At 43.3% G+C, this 15,442-nt stretch overlaps 2 protein-coding genes across 6 annotated transcripts in view; both read left to right on the top strand.

Annotated features, from left to right (window-relative positions):
• Nucleotides 1–27: 27 nt before the first annotated feature.
• On the top strand, nt 28–15,247 carry RNF185 (ring finger protein 185). 5 transcript variants are annotated; one of them, XM_085593062.1, is made up of 8 exons: nt 1,053–1,096; nt 5,321–5,427; nt 6,502–6,729; nt 8,240–8,258; nt 8,893–9,005; nt 9,527–9,581; nt 11,507–11,624; nt 12,753–15,247. In XM_085593062.1, exons 3-8 carry the CDS (start codon nt 6,554–6,556, stop codon nt 12,848–12,850), a joined length of 579 nt encoding a protein of 192 aa, XP_085449188.1. In that variant the 5' UTR covers nt 1,053–1,096; nt 5,321–5,427; nt 6,502–6,553; the 3' UTR covers nt 12,851–15,247. The 5 variants fall into 5 exon arrangements, with proteins under 5 accessions (XP_085449189.1, XP_021405597.1, XP_085449188.1 ...); XM_085593064.1 differs by lacking the exon at nt 1,053–1,096 and adding an exon at nt 1,163–1,285; XM_085593063.1 differs by lacking the exons at nt 1,053–1,096; nt 5,321–5,427 and adding an exon at nt 28–169.
• LIMK2 (LIM domain kinase 2) overlaps nt 13,899–15,442 on the top strand; it is a 32,157-nt gene continuing 30,613 nt past the window's right edge. Inside the window, exon 1 of the mRNA XM_085593045.1 lies at nt 13,899–14,034. The gene's annotated coding sequence lies outside the window, so the exon portion shown is untranslated. The remainder of the gene's footprint in view (nt 14,035–15,442) is intronic.

Below are 15,442 nucleotides of genomic sequence, written 5' to 3'. Positions count from 1 at the left end.
GTTTTAATCAGCTTTTGGAGGATCCGGTTCATGTCTGTGGGGCCCTGGTAACGTTCTAATCAGTTACTACACTGACATGAAAGTTTTTGCTGGGGCATAGAAGCTGTGCCAAGCTGTGCTGGTGGAAAACGAGAGAGTGGCTTTGCTGGAGATTTTCACCGCTCTGCAGGTAGGAAGGACTGCTTTGTGTGCTCCTCATGCCATCAGCGCTGTCACGTTAAGTGCTACATTTTCAAGTCATCTTGAAATTTTCTGGTGTGAGACAATGTGTTTGGTGACTCCAGGTGGGCTTCTGGATAACCATTTTGCTGTGGGTTTTGCCAAGCCTGTGTGCAGGAAAGCAGCAGAAAGATTTCGTATAACTGTTTTTATCCTGGTGGACACTTCCCGGCTTGCACCTTCCAACCTCCACGCCAGAACTCTGCACTCTCAGGCTGCCTGGCAGCAGACAGGTCACTGCCAATATCCTTGGGCTCTTTCTGATGGGTTCCCTTGGCACTAACTTCCCTTAATTTCTTCACTATTCCCTAATAAAACTCACCTGCTATAGTGGAATACCTTGGTTTAGGATTTACCCGTTCTCCACCATGTAAAGAACAAGCAATTTTGGGCTGTTTTGTACCTTGGAGTTCCCAGGACTGGTGGGGTGCCCTCAGAGCTGGGACAAACCCTCCAGAAATGCCTTCTCGGGCAGGTCACCTCCTCTCCCTCGCTTTGGTCCCTCTGGTTCTTTGGTTTCTCACAACTGTATACATACCTTTATCAATCTCTAAATACCTTTATCCAGCTCTCTGTTTCCGTTTCCATCCTGGAGATTCTCAGCTCAGATTCTTTCCATCCTGAATCCGCTTCTCGGCTCAGACTCTTAGCACTCTACACTCCTAAGTCAACACTTCGTTTCCCTCAAACTTACGTCCTTCCCTTTCCGTCCTTTTCTTTCCTCCCTTCCTGCTTGGGCCGAGCTTTCTCGGCGCGCTCCTGGCAGTGCCCGGCGCCGCCGTTCGGAGCGGCCCCGCCCCTCCCCGGGCAGCAGAGCCGCCCACGCCCGCAGGACCGGGGGTCGCGGCGGGGCCGAGCGCGGGCGGGGCTGCCCGAGGTAACGGGGCCGGGGGCCGGGGGCCGCGAGGGGCGGCGGGGCGGGGGCCGGGCCCTTCCGCCGGCCGCGCTTCCGGGCGGTCAGGTGACGGGCCCGGCGGAGGGCGGCTCGGTTCGGCTCGGCTCGGCGCGGCTCGGCGCGGCTCGGCTCGGCTCGGCTCGGCGCGGCGCGGCGCGGCGGGAGCCGCCGGTGAGCAGGGCCGGGCAGGGCCGGGCCGGGCGCGGTGGGGGGAGCCGGGGCCGCGGCTCCGGGGCCGGGCCGGGCCGGGCGCTGCGAGGCCGGAGCCGTCCCCGCCGCGGAGCGCCGGCCTCGCCCGGTGCCCTGGAAGCGCGGCCGGCGGGCCCGGGCGAGTCCCGAGCTCCGCGGCTTTGCGGGGCTCCGCAGGTGCCGGCGCCGAGCGGGGCCCGACCCGCCGCCCGCAGCGAGGGATGGCTCGGGCACGGCTCGGGCACGGCTCGGGCACGGCTCGGGTACGGCTCGGGTACGGCTCGGGGCACGGCTCGGGCACGGCTCGGGGCACGGCTCGGGCACGGCTCGGCCACGGCTCGGGCACGGCTCGGGCACGGCTCGGGTACGGCTCGGGGTGTCAGCTGCTGCGGCGGGACACCGGATATATTTTGAGAATTGCTCGTACATTAAGACTCGCTTGTTACTTCTTAAATCACGTCTGTTGTATGTAAAAACTGCTGTGTTTGATATTTTTACGTTTTGCTGCTAACCTGGGTTAGCCAAGCACGTCTCTCACACGGCACTGCAAACCAGGAAAACGCTGGGGCAGCATTACCCAACTGGTTATATTCCTTTTTTTTTTTTTTTTTCCCCCTTTGGACTTTGTGAGGTAAGAGGATAAAATCTTTGTTGAAAGATTTTTCTTGGAGTCTATATTAAACCTTTATGGAACGGATAACAAAAAAGCAGTTACTTGAATCATCCGAGGGTTTTTGCTGTTTGCATTTACAAGGTACATGGACTCCTCGGTGTTCCCAAAAGAGCCCTTCAGCCTGGCAGCACTGACTGTAACACAGATGTGCATTGCAGAATCCCAGTTCATGAAACGAGGCCAGCAAGGGCACGTTGGACTGGAAGGCAAATGGCTGCTTTTGCAAGAGCAAGTGATCACAAGTGAATTCATGTTTTGGGACCACTTTGTGGTGATATTAAAATGCAGGTGCCCAATACGGGTTGCCGGAAGTGGAGAGATGAAACTTGAGAAATGTTTCCAAGGAGTTAAAATGTAACATGTTTGGGGGATAGAAAAGAGTAAAAAGGTAGTGAGAGATAAATATGTATTTAATGATTAACAACAGGACACTCATTCGTTTGTTAAAAATATCTAAAATGACTGTCAAGAAGTCAGTGCACTTTCTTCTAGGCACTGTCAGCAATTTTCAGCTAAGGTTACCTGGTTGTACTTGAAGCCCAGGCAATTGTAATATGTTAAGTTTCAGATTGTTGTTAAATTTATGAGTGGGCATATTTATATAAACTCTCAGTAGTAGTTTTAGATTTAAATTTATTTTCTAATTTGAATTTTCCTTTTGTAAAATTTTTCAGTGTCAGAAAATGACACTATTACCTTAGGGATAAGAAAAATACACTGACAAATCTTTTTGATTTAAACTGCAAAAGGTTCAGGAACTAAATCAGAACTTGTTTCATAAACAAACTAGATTTAGATTATTTAAATTTCAGTAATCTTAGTTAAAATAAAATTTATTAGGAAAGAAATATGGAAAAGGGTCTTTCCTGTGGAATTGACATCCAACAGTGCTGCTCTTTTTATTTCATTGTTATGGCAAAGAGGAACAAACTTTGGGTTTTGTTAATAAACTAGCCAGACTTCTATATTCTCACCAGAACTTTTTCTCATTTTTTCATGAAAAAAAATAAATACTTGAGACATCCTCATGTCATGCTGTGAACACGTATTCCAGGACTGTTTTCTATAGGTGAAATTAGCTTCTAATTTATAGTCCCTCTTTGCCTTTCTCAGGTTGAATTAACATTGAATTAATGCTGTTTCCAGCAGGTTTTTTTGTGTGTACCTTAACTTATGGTGAAAACTCCCCTAGCCTGTCTTGAAGTGTTTTTCGTGTGTTTTGAGGGCTAGGCAGTGTACTTTGGCAAATGCAGTCATTTGCTGAGTTCAGAAGTGTGATCTTTGACAGTAGCCACTCAGCTCGTGCTTTCCTGGTGTACAGTAGATTTACAGATGAAGTTTTTAAAATATTAGGGGAAAATTTCTTTCTGACTGAGATCCATACCCAGCCCATGGACATGCCCAGTCCCCTGCACTTACTCCTGTCGTGGACCTCCTGTGCTCTCAGCTGTCACCACACGTTCAGGTCCTTCTGGAGTTCCACCCTCTCATGTACCTCCACTTCCATGTCTTCATGCTCCACCAGGTTTCTGTATTTATTTAGGAAGCCTACTTGCAGATGAGTTCCTTGTTTCTTAACTGTTCCTCTGCTGCCACTCTTGATTCTTGGTAGTAAACGTCAGTCATTTTTCAGAAGAACCTGTTGGGGTATAACATAGGGATTGTGGTTTAAAGGAAATAAACAGCTAATCTAGATGGCTTTTATGAAACAAAGATAATGTTTTCCTGTAAATATGTAGAGAGCAAAGAAGTAAGAAAGAGAAAAGGCAAGATCTCAGAATGCCTGCAGTTAGGTATCAGCTGATTTTTATATCCTTTCCCTTGTTTTGTTTGTTGCTCATCATGCCTCCAGGGTTGATTTGGAGACCTGATCTGATGGATAAGTTTGTAGCAAACCTGCAAACCTTGACTGGCATCCCTCAATTGTGTTTACTTAACCCCAGAAGTCATATTCTATCTCAGTGTACTCAGTCTTCCTCCCAAACTCTAAAGCAAATTGAGAATGGGGTTCATTTGGCCTGTTGTGTTAGTTGTTGATTTTTTTAGTTTGTGATTTGCATATGGTTTATTGTTTTGTTTTTTTTTTTTCCTAGAGAGTTTTGTCTCAGAGTTTAAGAAGTTTGAGTGTTCGATTTTGAGCTCATTGTTCACTCAGAACAGGTTCCATTTGCAGTTGAATTCCTACTTTGGGATTCACATTACACTCACAAGCTACACATTGTATGATTATCAAATGTAAATTTAGCCACTGGAAGCTGTTTTAGGTTTGCTTCTTTATCTATGTGCAGATGTACAGAGCCCAGCAGCACTTGTTACAGACCAGTTATGTTAAACTGGGATATTCCAGGGACAAGAGCAAATGTTTAAGAAGGCTTTTATAATTTTTACTGTTGCATTTTGCTATGGTTTTGCGATTTTAAATTGGTTATATTCTAAAAGGTCACTGGGCCCCATCAGCCAATGAACAAATACTTAGGATCCCCAGCAGAGATTAAGGAATGACCCTGTTCTAGGAAAGGAGATTCAGTGCCTGTTGCATTATGTCATTTTAATCTTTCTTCTGTCTAAGCCATCTTTATTCCATATCATTACTGATATTTCTCTGGATTTCTTTGTCATCCTTCTTCATAACATTTTATTTATTTGTTGTAGTAACTAAAACTGAGGGCTTTTTTCAGTAAGTTTTTGTGGAGATACAGATTGTATCTTTTTGACAAGTCTTCAGATTCATTGCATTAATATACAGAATTTAATTTGAAAAAAGGATTTTCTTTTCCACATTGGTATTAGGGACTATTTGCTTCTTGTACACATCCTTTCCTTGTGTTAGATGTCAAGATGTTTCTTGTGACCATTCCATAAAGGGATGCAGTATTTTTACAGTGTGTTGAGCTTCTTAGTTTCAAGGAGGTTTTCTCATTTTTTATATTAATATATAGGTCCAAGTTGATAAGTTTTCACTTAACTACTGAGCAAGACAAGCTGAAGATTCTGGTTTTAAGGATGTGTGAAAAATCCAAGTGTCTTTGGCATACAGTTTGTGGGTTGGCAGCATTTCCATCTGCCTTGATCTAACATGGATTTTAATTCTGTACAATGAACTGAGTGTAAATGGAGTCGTGGTGTGAAATGCTAAGAGTCAGCACTACTGAAAGCAGCGTATGTTGAAGTGCAGCATCTGTGAATACAAATCTGCCCTTCTGGGACACTGTGCAAAATGATGTAACAGAGTGAAAAAGCTCTGCAGAGATAGATTTCACCTGCTGTAGCTGAGTGTTTGCTGCAGTTCTTCACAAGGCCCGGGTGTGATACTTTCCTGACTGTGCAGTGGGATTGTATTGTAGGAAAAAAGCTGCTGGCAATAACAGCTGGAGATCCTGAGGCTTTAGTTTGCTGAGCTGCAGCTCTGCTACAAAGAGGCAACACTAAGGAAAGCCTTTAGTTCTTGGGGGTAAGTTGGGAAAGAAATTACCTTCTGAAAAATTCACGTTGCCCTTTGAAAATGCTTCACTGTTTGTACACTTGCAAAAAGTTCAGATAATCTGAATCACCTGTTTGTTTCTCACAGCTTTATCAAAGTATTCCTGCTCCTGCAGCATCAACATGATGTTAGAGTTTCATGAAAAGCATAGTGAAATATTTTAAACATTTTTGTTTTAGTGAATTAATTTCTCTAGCTACTGAAACGCTCTTAGTTGTTGGATTGCAAATCTTGTACTGGCAAAAGTGTTTCTAGAAATGTAAATGCCTTGAGCTCAGTCTCAAAGTTTTAGGTACTGTGGAATTTACATATAAAGGAATTGCACTGTAGGGGTTGTTGCTACTGGAATAAAATAAATGTTCTTTGGTTATTATGATTATGTTAATGAGAGATGAAAGCATGGAAGTAAAATTCAAGCATATTAAGGTAAAATTTTTGATACTTCTTCATTACTACTTTGCTACTAGATTAGAAATGTTGAATAGTTTGAAAGTACTAGGAATGTTTGATTATTAACACTGTTGTGATAGCAGCAATATACAGCTCAGGAGAGAATGCAAGTTCTAAGCCACCTTTGCTTGCCATTATTGTCATTTATATTCCAAACTAACGAACCTTGAACTTAAAATTCTGCATTGTCAGTCTGTTCAAACTGTTAATTACTTCATGATTAAACTCTGCTTCCAAGTGCCCTCTCAGTTATAAGTTGTGTTGAATTTTGGAAGAGCATATATGACTAGGTGAGCTCCTTCTCCTTACAGCAAAAGGCATTTATGAGAAAATACAGGGGGGTTGTTTTGGCTGTGGATGCTTATCAGTAACAGTAAAACACAGGTCACACATCAGCCAGGTCATACTGTGGGACTGTAAAGTAGCTTAGTTTCTAAAAAAAGATCCCTCTTGGCTATGTTAAATTAAAACCATCAACAACAGGATTCAAGAGCTTCTTAGATAAATCACTACCAGTTTGGAACGGGGCCAGAATACAGTGTTCATAATGCCAATAATTATTTAGGTTTGTTTGGTTTTTTCCCTTTCTCACAGCTAGGATTCCAAGAGGAAAATTTTCTTGACCTTGTGTGGGCAGTCCTTGAGGATGGCAAGCAAAGGACCCACAACTTCTGCATCAACAAAGAGCTCCAGTACTGGAGGGACCAGTGGCAGCAGTAATGGTTCTGGGGACAACACTAATCAGGACAACACTTTTGAATGCAACATCTGTTTAGACACTGCCAAGGATGCTGTTATCAGCTTGTGTGGGCACCTCTTTTGGTAAGTGCTGCAGCCCCACACATCAGCCAGAACACCACCTATCTGATCCTATAAAAACCTGTGGTGTTTGTAATTCTAGAGGAGGGACTGTGGGTTTGGTTTAGGAGAAGCTTGGGTTTGCTCCTCAGCTGGTTTTCTTTGCTTGTGTTCCAGGGAGTGGGGTTCCTGTGTCTTAAACTCCCTGTACTGCTGGATTATTGTGTAAAAGCAAACAAACAGGCAGCCCCACACACACAATTCAGTGCTCATTGATACTGTTTGCTTCTGTGTGTTATTTTATCTGTGCTGTCTGGCCTAGCACAGATATGTTCTTTAGACCTGAATTCCTTTCTGACCTCTGCATATCTGGGTTCTGCAGGCCAAATTGTAGTTTCTCTTATAAGATTGCTCTTTTTTTTCCTTTGAAACCATAAAAAAAGAAAAGAAATAGGAAATAAGCTTTTACATATGGGCAATTTCTCTTTTCCCATAATTTTGTACTTGTGTTAGGAACTTTTTAGTTTTTTAATTTGACTTAGAAATAATGTACAGCACAGATATAATATCTGTGTAGAATTTCTGATGTGAATTTCTTAAATGTGAAGAATTTAAGGGTTGACATGGCCAAATGTGGGGGGTTGGAGTTTATTTTGCACAGTGGGCTAAATCTTTAATAAAAAAGAAACCTGAAAGTGCTTTTCTCCTGTGCAAATATACATAGAATCTGAAAATCCAGGACTTTTTGGGGGGAGATGGAAAATCACTGACTTAGGGAATGTTAAGATAAAATAACATTAAATTATTGCACAAAAGGATTTGGAATAATGGAACCTTAAAAGCACTAGGTGTCTTGTCTGTTTGGTGTTACTGAGACCATTTTGAAAGCAGATGGCTGTTTAGCAGTTTTATCTTGTAGTTGCTTATCTTTGACCTTTTTTTAATTTTCCATACCAATTTAATCTATATAATGGGAATTTCTTTGCCCTGAGCAACTGAGTCTGATCTCAATAGCTGACCTTGCTCTGAGCATCAGGTTGGACTAGAGGCTACCTGAGGTACCATCCAGCCTTAGTTATTCCTTTGATTCTGTGAATGTGGCTGATGTTTCAGCTCGGTTTCTAAGATCCTAAAGTCTCATTACTGACATCTTGCTCATTTGCATCTTTACTTTGGGATAGCTTTTCATGGTATCAGAAAAGAAAATTTGTACAATAAACTCTAAAATTAATGCAGGCTCTGTCTGGGCCTTTGGTGTGGATGAGGACCCAGGAGTAGGAGATGCACAGAACCACATTAGGAATTTAGATTGCATAACCTGAAAAAACCCAGTGGAGATCAGTCTTGGGCTGTGTTTGCAAAAATGATTTTAATGGGAGGCTACAGAACTGGCCCAGCTGGATTCCAGGATTCTGTTGTCACCAAGCTGTGCTATCCCTGTACGCTGCACATTTGTCATAGAGAGTTCAGTAACTAATTCTATTTTCCTCTCTTTTTCTGCTCTGTGAACAAATTGTCCTGGGAATGCTCACAGTTGGCCTTGTTTACACCAGGTAAGACAGGTTTTCTTTTACTCTGTCTTTCATCAGCTCCAGTTGCTCAATAAAGCCCTTGGTTCTCTGGAGTATCCCCCTCTTTTCAAATGTGCTTTTCTCTCCAGGGCAGTCACAACCTGTTCATGCAGCTTAATGTGCAACAGCTTGCAATCTGCTCTTTGAGCAACAAGAAAACTTAGATTCTGTTCCACTTGCCTCCACTTTTGAGTTTCTTAAACCCTGCGTAATTGTATTTTTGGTACAATTGTTGTTGGAGCTTACAGGGTTTAGTTTGCACGTTTAAGTGCTGAGTGTACTTCTCTTTGTGTACATAGTGTTTTACATTGTGGTAGCACTACAGAGAAGGTGGATGACAGGAAGGGTATCTGCACTAACCCTTGGCCTTTGTAGGACTTTTTATTTCTTATTTTACTCCAGCACAGATGTGAATATGTACACATCAGCAAGTTGTTCCCATCAGAACAGCCTAAGTGCCAACTCCACTTGAGGGAGTACTTGGCACTTAGAAAAATGTTTTGCTCCAGAACTTTGTGAGAAATTGCTACAGTCTTTCTGCCTGGCTGCAAATTAGGTTTTGCATAGTTATTTTTGTGGCATTTTAGTGGTTTTCTTGTAATTTCCTTTCTTTTAGTGGCTAGAGACCAGGCCAAACAGACAAGTGTGCCCTGTATGCAAAGCAGGAATCAGTCGAGATAAAGTTATTCCTCTGTATGGAAGAGGTAGCACTGGGCAACAGGACCCCAGGTAAGAAACCTAAATGCAACTCTTCTCATTTGAAAATTAAAGATTAAACTTTAGTTTAGGGTCAAAAGATTAAGCTGTTAAAATGCTGGATTCACAGTTTTAAATACTTTGTCAAAAGACATAGATCTCATATTTCTGCCAAATATTTCTGGCTTTTTTAGGGCTTGGGTTTGCACACATTTCTTGTTCTACTGGCAATTCATTTTAATTTTAATCAAGTGTTAATTATCAGTTACAAGTGGCAGGTTGCAGTGATTATTATCTGACTAGAGAATCTTATATTAAATGTTCATATCCTGAGTTTTTAGCCTTTGCAGTGGGTGTTTGTTATTCAAAAATACAGCATTATGTGCTGCTGAAGGTCCAAAGCTGCGTGGTTGACTCTCTCACACACTGTTCCAGCTCTGCTGGATGGCTCCAGGAGACTGTCTCTTATGGTGATTCTGTATTATTAGCCAGGCTACTGCAGATACTGTTGTCACATGTCCTTGCACTTGAGTTAATTTCACCACTTCCTGCAGAGAGAAAACTCCACCACGACCCCAAGGACAGAGACCTGAACCAGAGAACAGAGGGGTAAGTGATCCAACAAGCTTGAGTGGTTTAGTTGTTTTTCATTGATAGTGGTATTTATTCATCCTGGAGGACATAATGCGTGTGAGAGAACCTGCATGAGGATCCTGCAGCTTCCCCAGCTGGTTGTTCATGAATCATTGGTAGCTGTGGTGTGGCAGAGAGCTCCATTCCTGTGGTACCCTTTAGCATCCCAAAGAACAACCCATCTTGGATCATGCTTCATGAATGCAGCCCAGTGCAGTATCACTGGAAAAGCTTTTAATGCTTGATTGTTTTCCATGTTTAAATACAAGGAACACTTTGCTTTGAAAATTCGTTGTGCAAGTGTATTTCTGTCAAAACATACGTGTCATTAATTAATCCACGTATTAATTTGGATTTTTTGACACTGACACCTGCTTCTCTCATTTTGACGGGATGTTACTGTACCATGGCATTACAAGCAAGAGGAAGTTGATATCTGTTGGATGCATGTTAATTTGAAGAGGGATCAGTGGTTTTGTTGAGGAGATTACATAGGGTGAATGTAAACAGCAGCTGGCACAGATGGAGCAGACGTGGGAGTAGGCGGTAGGACAGACCACAGCGTTCTTCAGCACGATGGCAGCAAGCATGACCTGATGAAACAATGGCACATTTCCATGTAACTCAGCCCGGGGTCCTTGGAGAGGATTGTCTCCCTCATGCTTCAAGCAAACAACTCTGCAGGGTGTGATTAAGGTGCATTTCTGTATTGAATGTATTGGGAGCTCAGCTGTTCTCTCTCACTAGAGCATTGCTGCCTTATTAAATCAGCTCCTGTACCTTACTTGAACCTTTCAGGTGGTGCTGCTGTAAATCAGAGGGATGGGGTGTGAAGGCAGGACAGTAGTGATGCTATTCTCTTCATATCCTGTATCTGCCACAGAGAGCTTTGCTGTCCCCAGAGTTAGTGGCAAAATGTTTGAAGAGAGTATGGTCAAAAGACCAACTCCTCAAATCAAGGGTCAACCAAGAAACATTTGACTTTTATTGTATAAGTAAAACCATCTTTGTCCTCCCATTGCTGGTGGTGATAAACCAGAGGGTCTTTCAGAACTGGTATCACTGTTTTAATTCTGAGGTGAGAGGGCAGTTTACTGGATTACAGAGCTGTGGGCTCTCCACAGTGTTTAGTCATGACACAAAGCCCCTAGATTCACACACAGTCAGTATCAAACAGCACACTGCTTCTGCAGAGCAGGATTCATCTCAATTCAGAGCACTTATCTTTTGACTTGATGCGGTATTTCAGTCTGGATCGCTTAAGGTCAGTGTTATTGCATTGTAACTTCCTTTATTTCATCCTTTCCTTATATCTTGCATTCCTGCCCCAGGTTATTTTGCCACCTTAATTTGAGTTCCCATGGTAAATTTTTTTGTGGTTTTCCTTCAAATGCTCTATGCATCCCACTGGGAATTTATAATTTCACTGAGTATTTAACTGATGCACATGTATCACAAATATCAGTTTAGGTTATTTTCTTGAGTACCTTTCTTATATGGCTAACAGCTGTTAACACACGATACATTGTTAAGACATTCTAAGTAGAATTCCTCCTGGTGATTTTGATACATTGGCAGATACTACTTTAAGTTGAGAAAGGTTACAGTTGAAAAACACTGTCCTAATTTGTGGCCCTCAAGCAAGAACTGCAGTTGCTAGTTTTCATTTTCTCAAACCTTTGGGTTGCTCGGTGAATTTGCTGCTGTCTGAAACATTTTAACCCAGGAGACCTAGGGGGGGATCTGGACAAAAGTGTGTCAGACTGAAAGTTGCCAGACAGCGTGACCCTCCTTCTGCCATGGCAAAGCCAGCGAGAGGGAATATCTGCTCATCCACAAAATACTCTGAAATAGGCTCTAAGTGAGTCCCTTTTTTGTCTTCTGTTCTTTGTTCTCTGCAGGGATTCCAGGGCTTTGGGTTTGGTGATGGTGGCTTCCAGATGTCGTTTGGAATTGGGGCGTTTCCCTTTGGTATATTCGCAACAGCCTTCAACATAAACGACGGGCGACCTCCTCCAGGTACCACGGATCCTTCTCCTGCCCCATCACAGACAGACATTTTACAAACTCTTAAATAACCTGCTAAATGGCAAAATATTCTGAGCAGTAACCAGTGTTGTCAATAGAACCACTAAATGAGGGCAGAAACACTCTGTACAGAACGTGGTCTGTGGCTGGTATGTTTTGTACACAGACTTATAAAAGAGCAAGTTTGTCACTTCTATATAATTTGCTGAAGGCCCTCCTGGGAGACCAGTGACTGCAGAGAAACAGTGGCACTGGAGACTACTCTCCTCTAATTCAGATGTCTCCTCTGGTACACCAGCAGACTTCTCCTGAAAAATGTGACAAATTGGACTAGACTTTCTAATAATAATAAAAAGGAGTCACTAGGGGTGTATGAAGGAGACCCAGTTTTAAAAACAGCAGGAAAGTACCATTTCCTGAAAGATGAGAAGGAAAAATTTAAACTGGTGCTCTGTACCACCAAATTATAAATGCAAAGATTGTTCATTTTCCAGAAATTTATCTGAGACAGTCATCTGTATTCTACAAGAAGTAACTTTCCAGTGAAATTACTTCACGTTTTTGATTAAGAAAAAACAGTTGGATTATTCCAAGGGGTGACCTTGCTCTCTAACAATGAAGTAATCCCTAGAGAACCTCCTCCCTATCTTCACTGTAGACAGACTGAATCTGTTTTGAACAAGAATGCCTACTGCCCAGGATTTTGTGAACTTATTTTGTGAACTTATTTTGTGAAAGGTTATACCTGGCAAATCTTCCACCATGTCATATGGCACGGGAATTATGAGGAACAAACTCATTCTTCACATCACACCAGCGTTGCCATGGTCCTGTGCTGTCCTTAGGTCAAATTATTTTCCCTGTTAGCTATAGTTCAGTGTCCCCTGAAAATCTGCTGGGGGTGGGACTGAACTAAGGAATCCTGCTTCAAGATACTTGTCTTCCTTCTGATCTGCCCATACAGGCAGCCAGGCTGAGGGTAGAAAGTAGCAACTTTTCTCACCAAGCAAATCCTTTGCATATTTTTCAATGTATGAATATACTATATTCAGAATATACACAATCCGAGAGAAAAGGAAGGAGCTGAACTGTTTGTTTTTTTTACTTCCTGTTTTCCAGCTGTTCCAGGGACTCCTCAATATGTGGATGAGCAGTTCCTTTCCCGCCTCTTCCTGTTTGTGGCACTGGTGATAATGTTCTGGCTGTTGATTGCATAAATCTTTTCCATTATTATATATATTCATGACCAACAAGGCCACTGAAACAGTTACAAACTGCATCCCCATCCCATTTTAAACCTCTTGGTGTCTGGTTCCATAGCTACCTATGGGCTTCAGGAATTGGTGGTACCACAGCACAATGAGGAATCTCACATTTTGCACCAGAGTTGGTAATTAAAACATTGGTTTAAAAATGTATTTCAGCTCAGATATGTTGTACAACAGGTTCCTGCCACAAACCATGGGCCTAGCGTTGAGCTGCACTCCGAAAGGGAGTGCTGCTTTGAAATCCTGTGCCAATCAGTGACACCAGGTCTGTGGGATACACAGTTATCCCAGCGCAGACTGGGCAGGTAAGGAAACTTCTTCAGTGTCACCAGTATCTCCTGCTTTGCAACCACGATGGATCTGCCAGAGCTGCAGATGTTATTTAATGTCTCCATCAACATCTGACCTTCTCCAGGAAATCATCTGCAGCACTGCTGAGACTCTCTGGGGCACAGCACGTGATGCAAACGGAACCAGGCCTGGAGACTGGTTTCTTTTCCGCCTGTTATTTCCTGGTGTGATGGAAAACCCTTCCTGAATGGTTCTGATGGCTGTTAGAAGAAGGGATACATATTTATGCTGCAATTTTTTAAAGCCTAAGCATGCTGGAGCCATCCACTGGAAGATTCTCTGGCTGTGGAGCCAGGTGGGGCTGCTGGACCCAGCCCAGTTCCTCACTGACAAACAGTGTTGTCTTCCCCAGCTCTGTGCAGCACCTGTGGCTGCACCCGTGGATAATCCCCTCACAGCCTCGTCACTGTAGCAACATTTATCTTTCTCAAGGCTTTGAGACTTTCTACAGAAGGTCATGTACTCCAGATAAAATCCTATTACAGATCTGAGATCAGCTTGTTTGGGGAGAGGAACAAAAGGCATCTTTACATGAGTTTTGAGGTAAAACTTGTCATACTGTAAAATTATACAGGAGGAGACATGAGATCCTGCCTTTGCCAGCACATGCTCAGTAGGGAACATTTGGAAGACCTTCTCTCTGCAGATGCACGCAGACCTTCTCCCGTGCCACAGCAGAACTACAGCGCAAGAGTCTCTGCAGCTAAAATCTACCAAAGATTTTAATTTGAAGTGCTGGAGGAGACCACAACCATTAATGTGCTGAGGGGATATTTCAGAAGGTGAGCAATCTGCAGCCGCTTTGGGATCCTGTTGGGTATCCAGCTTTAAAGAGTACTCCTGATGTATTTGTGTAGATTCCTTCAAAACAGGTATGAGAAAGTCCCTAGCAAGATGAACAGTTCATATTTCTCTGACTAGGCAATTCCATTTTTTTTCCTCTTACTGTCTATAGATTTTTTTGATTCCGGCCACTCATAGTCATAATGATTTCCTGCAAGATGAATGTTGTGACTTCCCTGGCAGTAGACAGAAAAACTGAAAAGCAAATCAATTAATAGAAACTTCATTTCAATATCTTGGGATTTTTTTAGCATATGGAAGTGTTTCCTGGGCAGGACACCTTTAATTAATTGTTATAGAAGTTTATTTATGTAATTATAAACTGTTTCCTTTTAGTGTCAAGGCAGAGTATGACTGAAGTTTAACTTGCCTACCTCCAAAATTCCATCTGGCAAGTAGAATGTTGCAAAGCTTCTGCAGTGTTTTGTCACGTCAGATTTATACCTGACTTAATGATAATCTGATAGAATATATTGCTCAACTATTTATAGTTGAGGTGGTGCTTCAGCTTTTGTTGTGTGACACTTCTGAGTAGCTGAACTTTGGCATAGGGTTCTTCTCAAGTGTGTAACTTGGTAACTGGGGCCCTTCCCAGGAGGAAAGGCTGTTTTGTTTGGTTGTCCTACAATGTCGCAGCTTTGGCTTCCTCTCCTGCGCAGTCAGCACCACCTGCTGATGGGAAGGGAAGGTTTGTGTGACAGTAAGAGATGGATTCCTTCTCCTTTTGTACGGAGAAACTCGATGCTGAGAGGTTATGCAGGAAGGAGAAGCCTTTATCCCGTAAAGAGGATAGAGAAGTGACTGCAATAGATTCAAGAGGTACTGAAATATATTTAATTAATACATTTTAAAAACCAGAATTTTAATGGATTGGGGATGGGGAATTTCCATCTAGGAGTGAGAGAGATAATGGATTTAGAGAAGGCTGCAGAAGCATGACCGAGAGCTCTTATTTTCCGGCAATTCAAGGATGAAATAGTCTAAAAGTGTTAACGCTTGGTTCCCCCTTTCCCTGGTGTGCTTTTGTATGTACCCCTTCCCGTAACCTGACCGCACACGGCCCGGACGGCTCGGTTAGTGCGTTACCGTTGCTCCTCACTAATTTTCACTGTTGTGAAAGTGATTTAGAATTAAAAAATGGTTTTACATTGAGCGGAGTGCGCCGCCGTTCCTTTGCGCTGCCTCGGGGGCGGGAGCGGGGCCGCGCCCGCCGGGCACGTGCGGGGCGGGGCTGCGGGCGGGCGGCGCCGCCATTGGCCGCCGGCGCGGAAAGGGCGGGGCGGGCGGGGCGGGGCAGCGCGGGGATTGGCCGGGGCGCGGAGAGGGCGCCGCCGATTGGTCGGGGGC

This window comes from Lonchura striata, chromosome 15 (genome assembly GCF_050655825.1).
Source record: "Lonchura striata isolate lonStrDom1 chromosome 15, ASM5065582v1, whole genome shotgun sequence".
In the NCBI taxonomy this organism is placed as follows: Eukaryota; Metazoa; Chordata; class Aves; order Passeriformes; family Estrildidae; genus Lonchura; species Lonchura striata.
The sequence above is the reverse complement of the archived record's forward strand: the minus strand, read 5'-3'. Positions and strand labels throughout refer to the sequence as shown.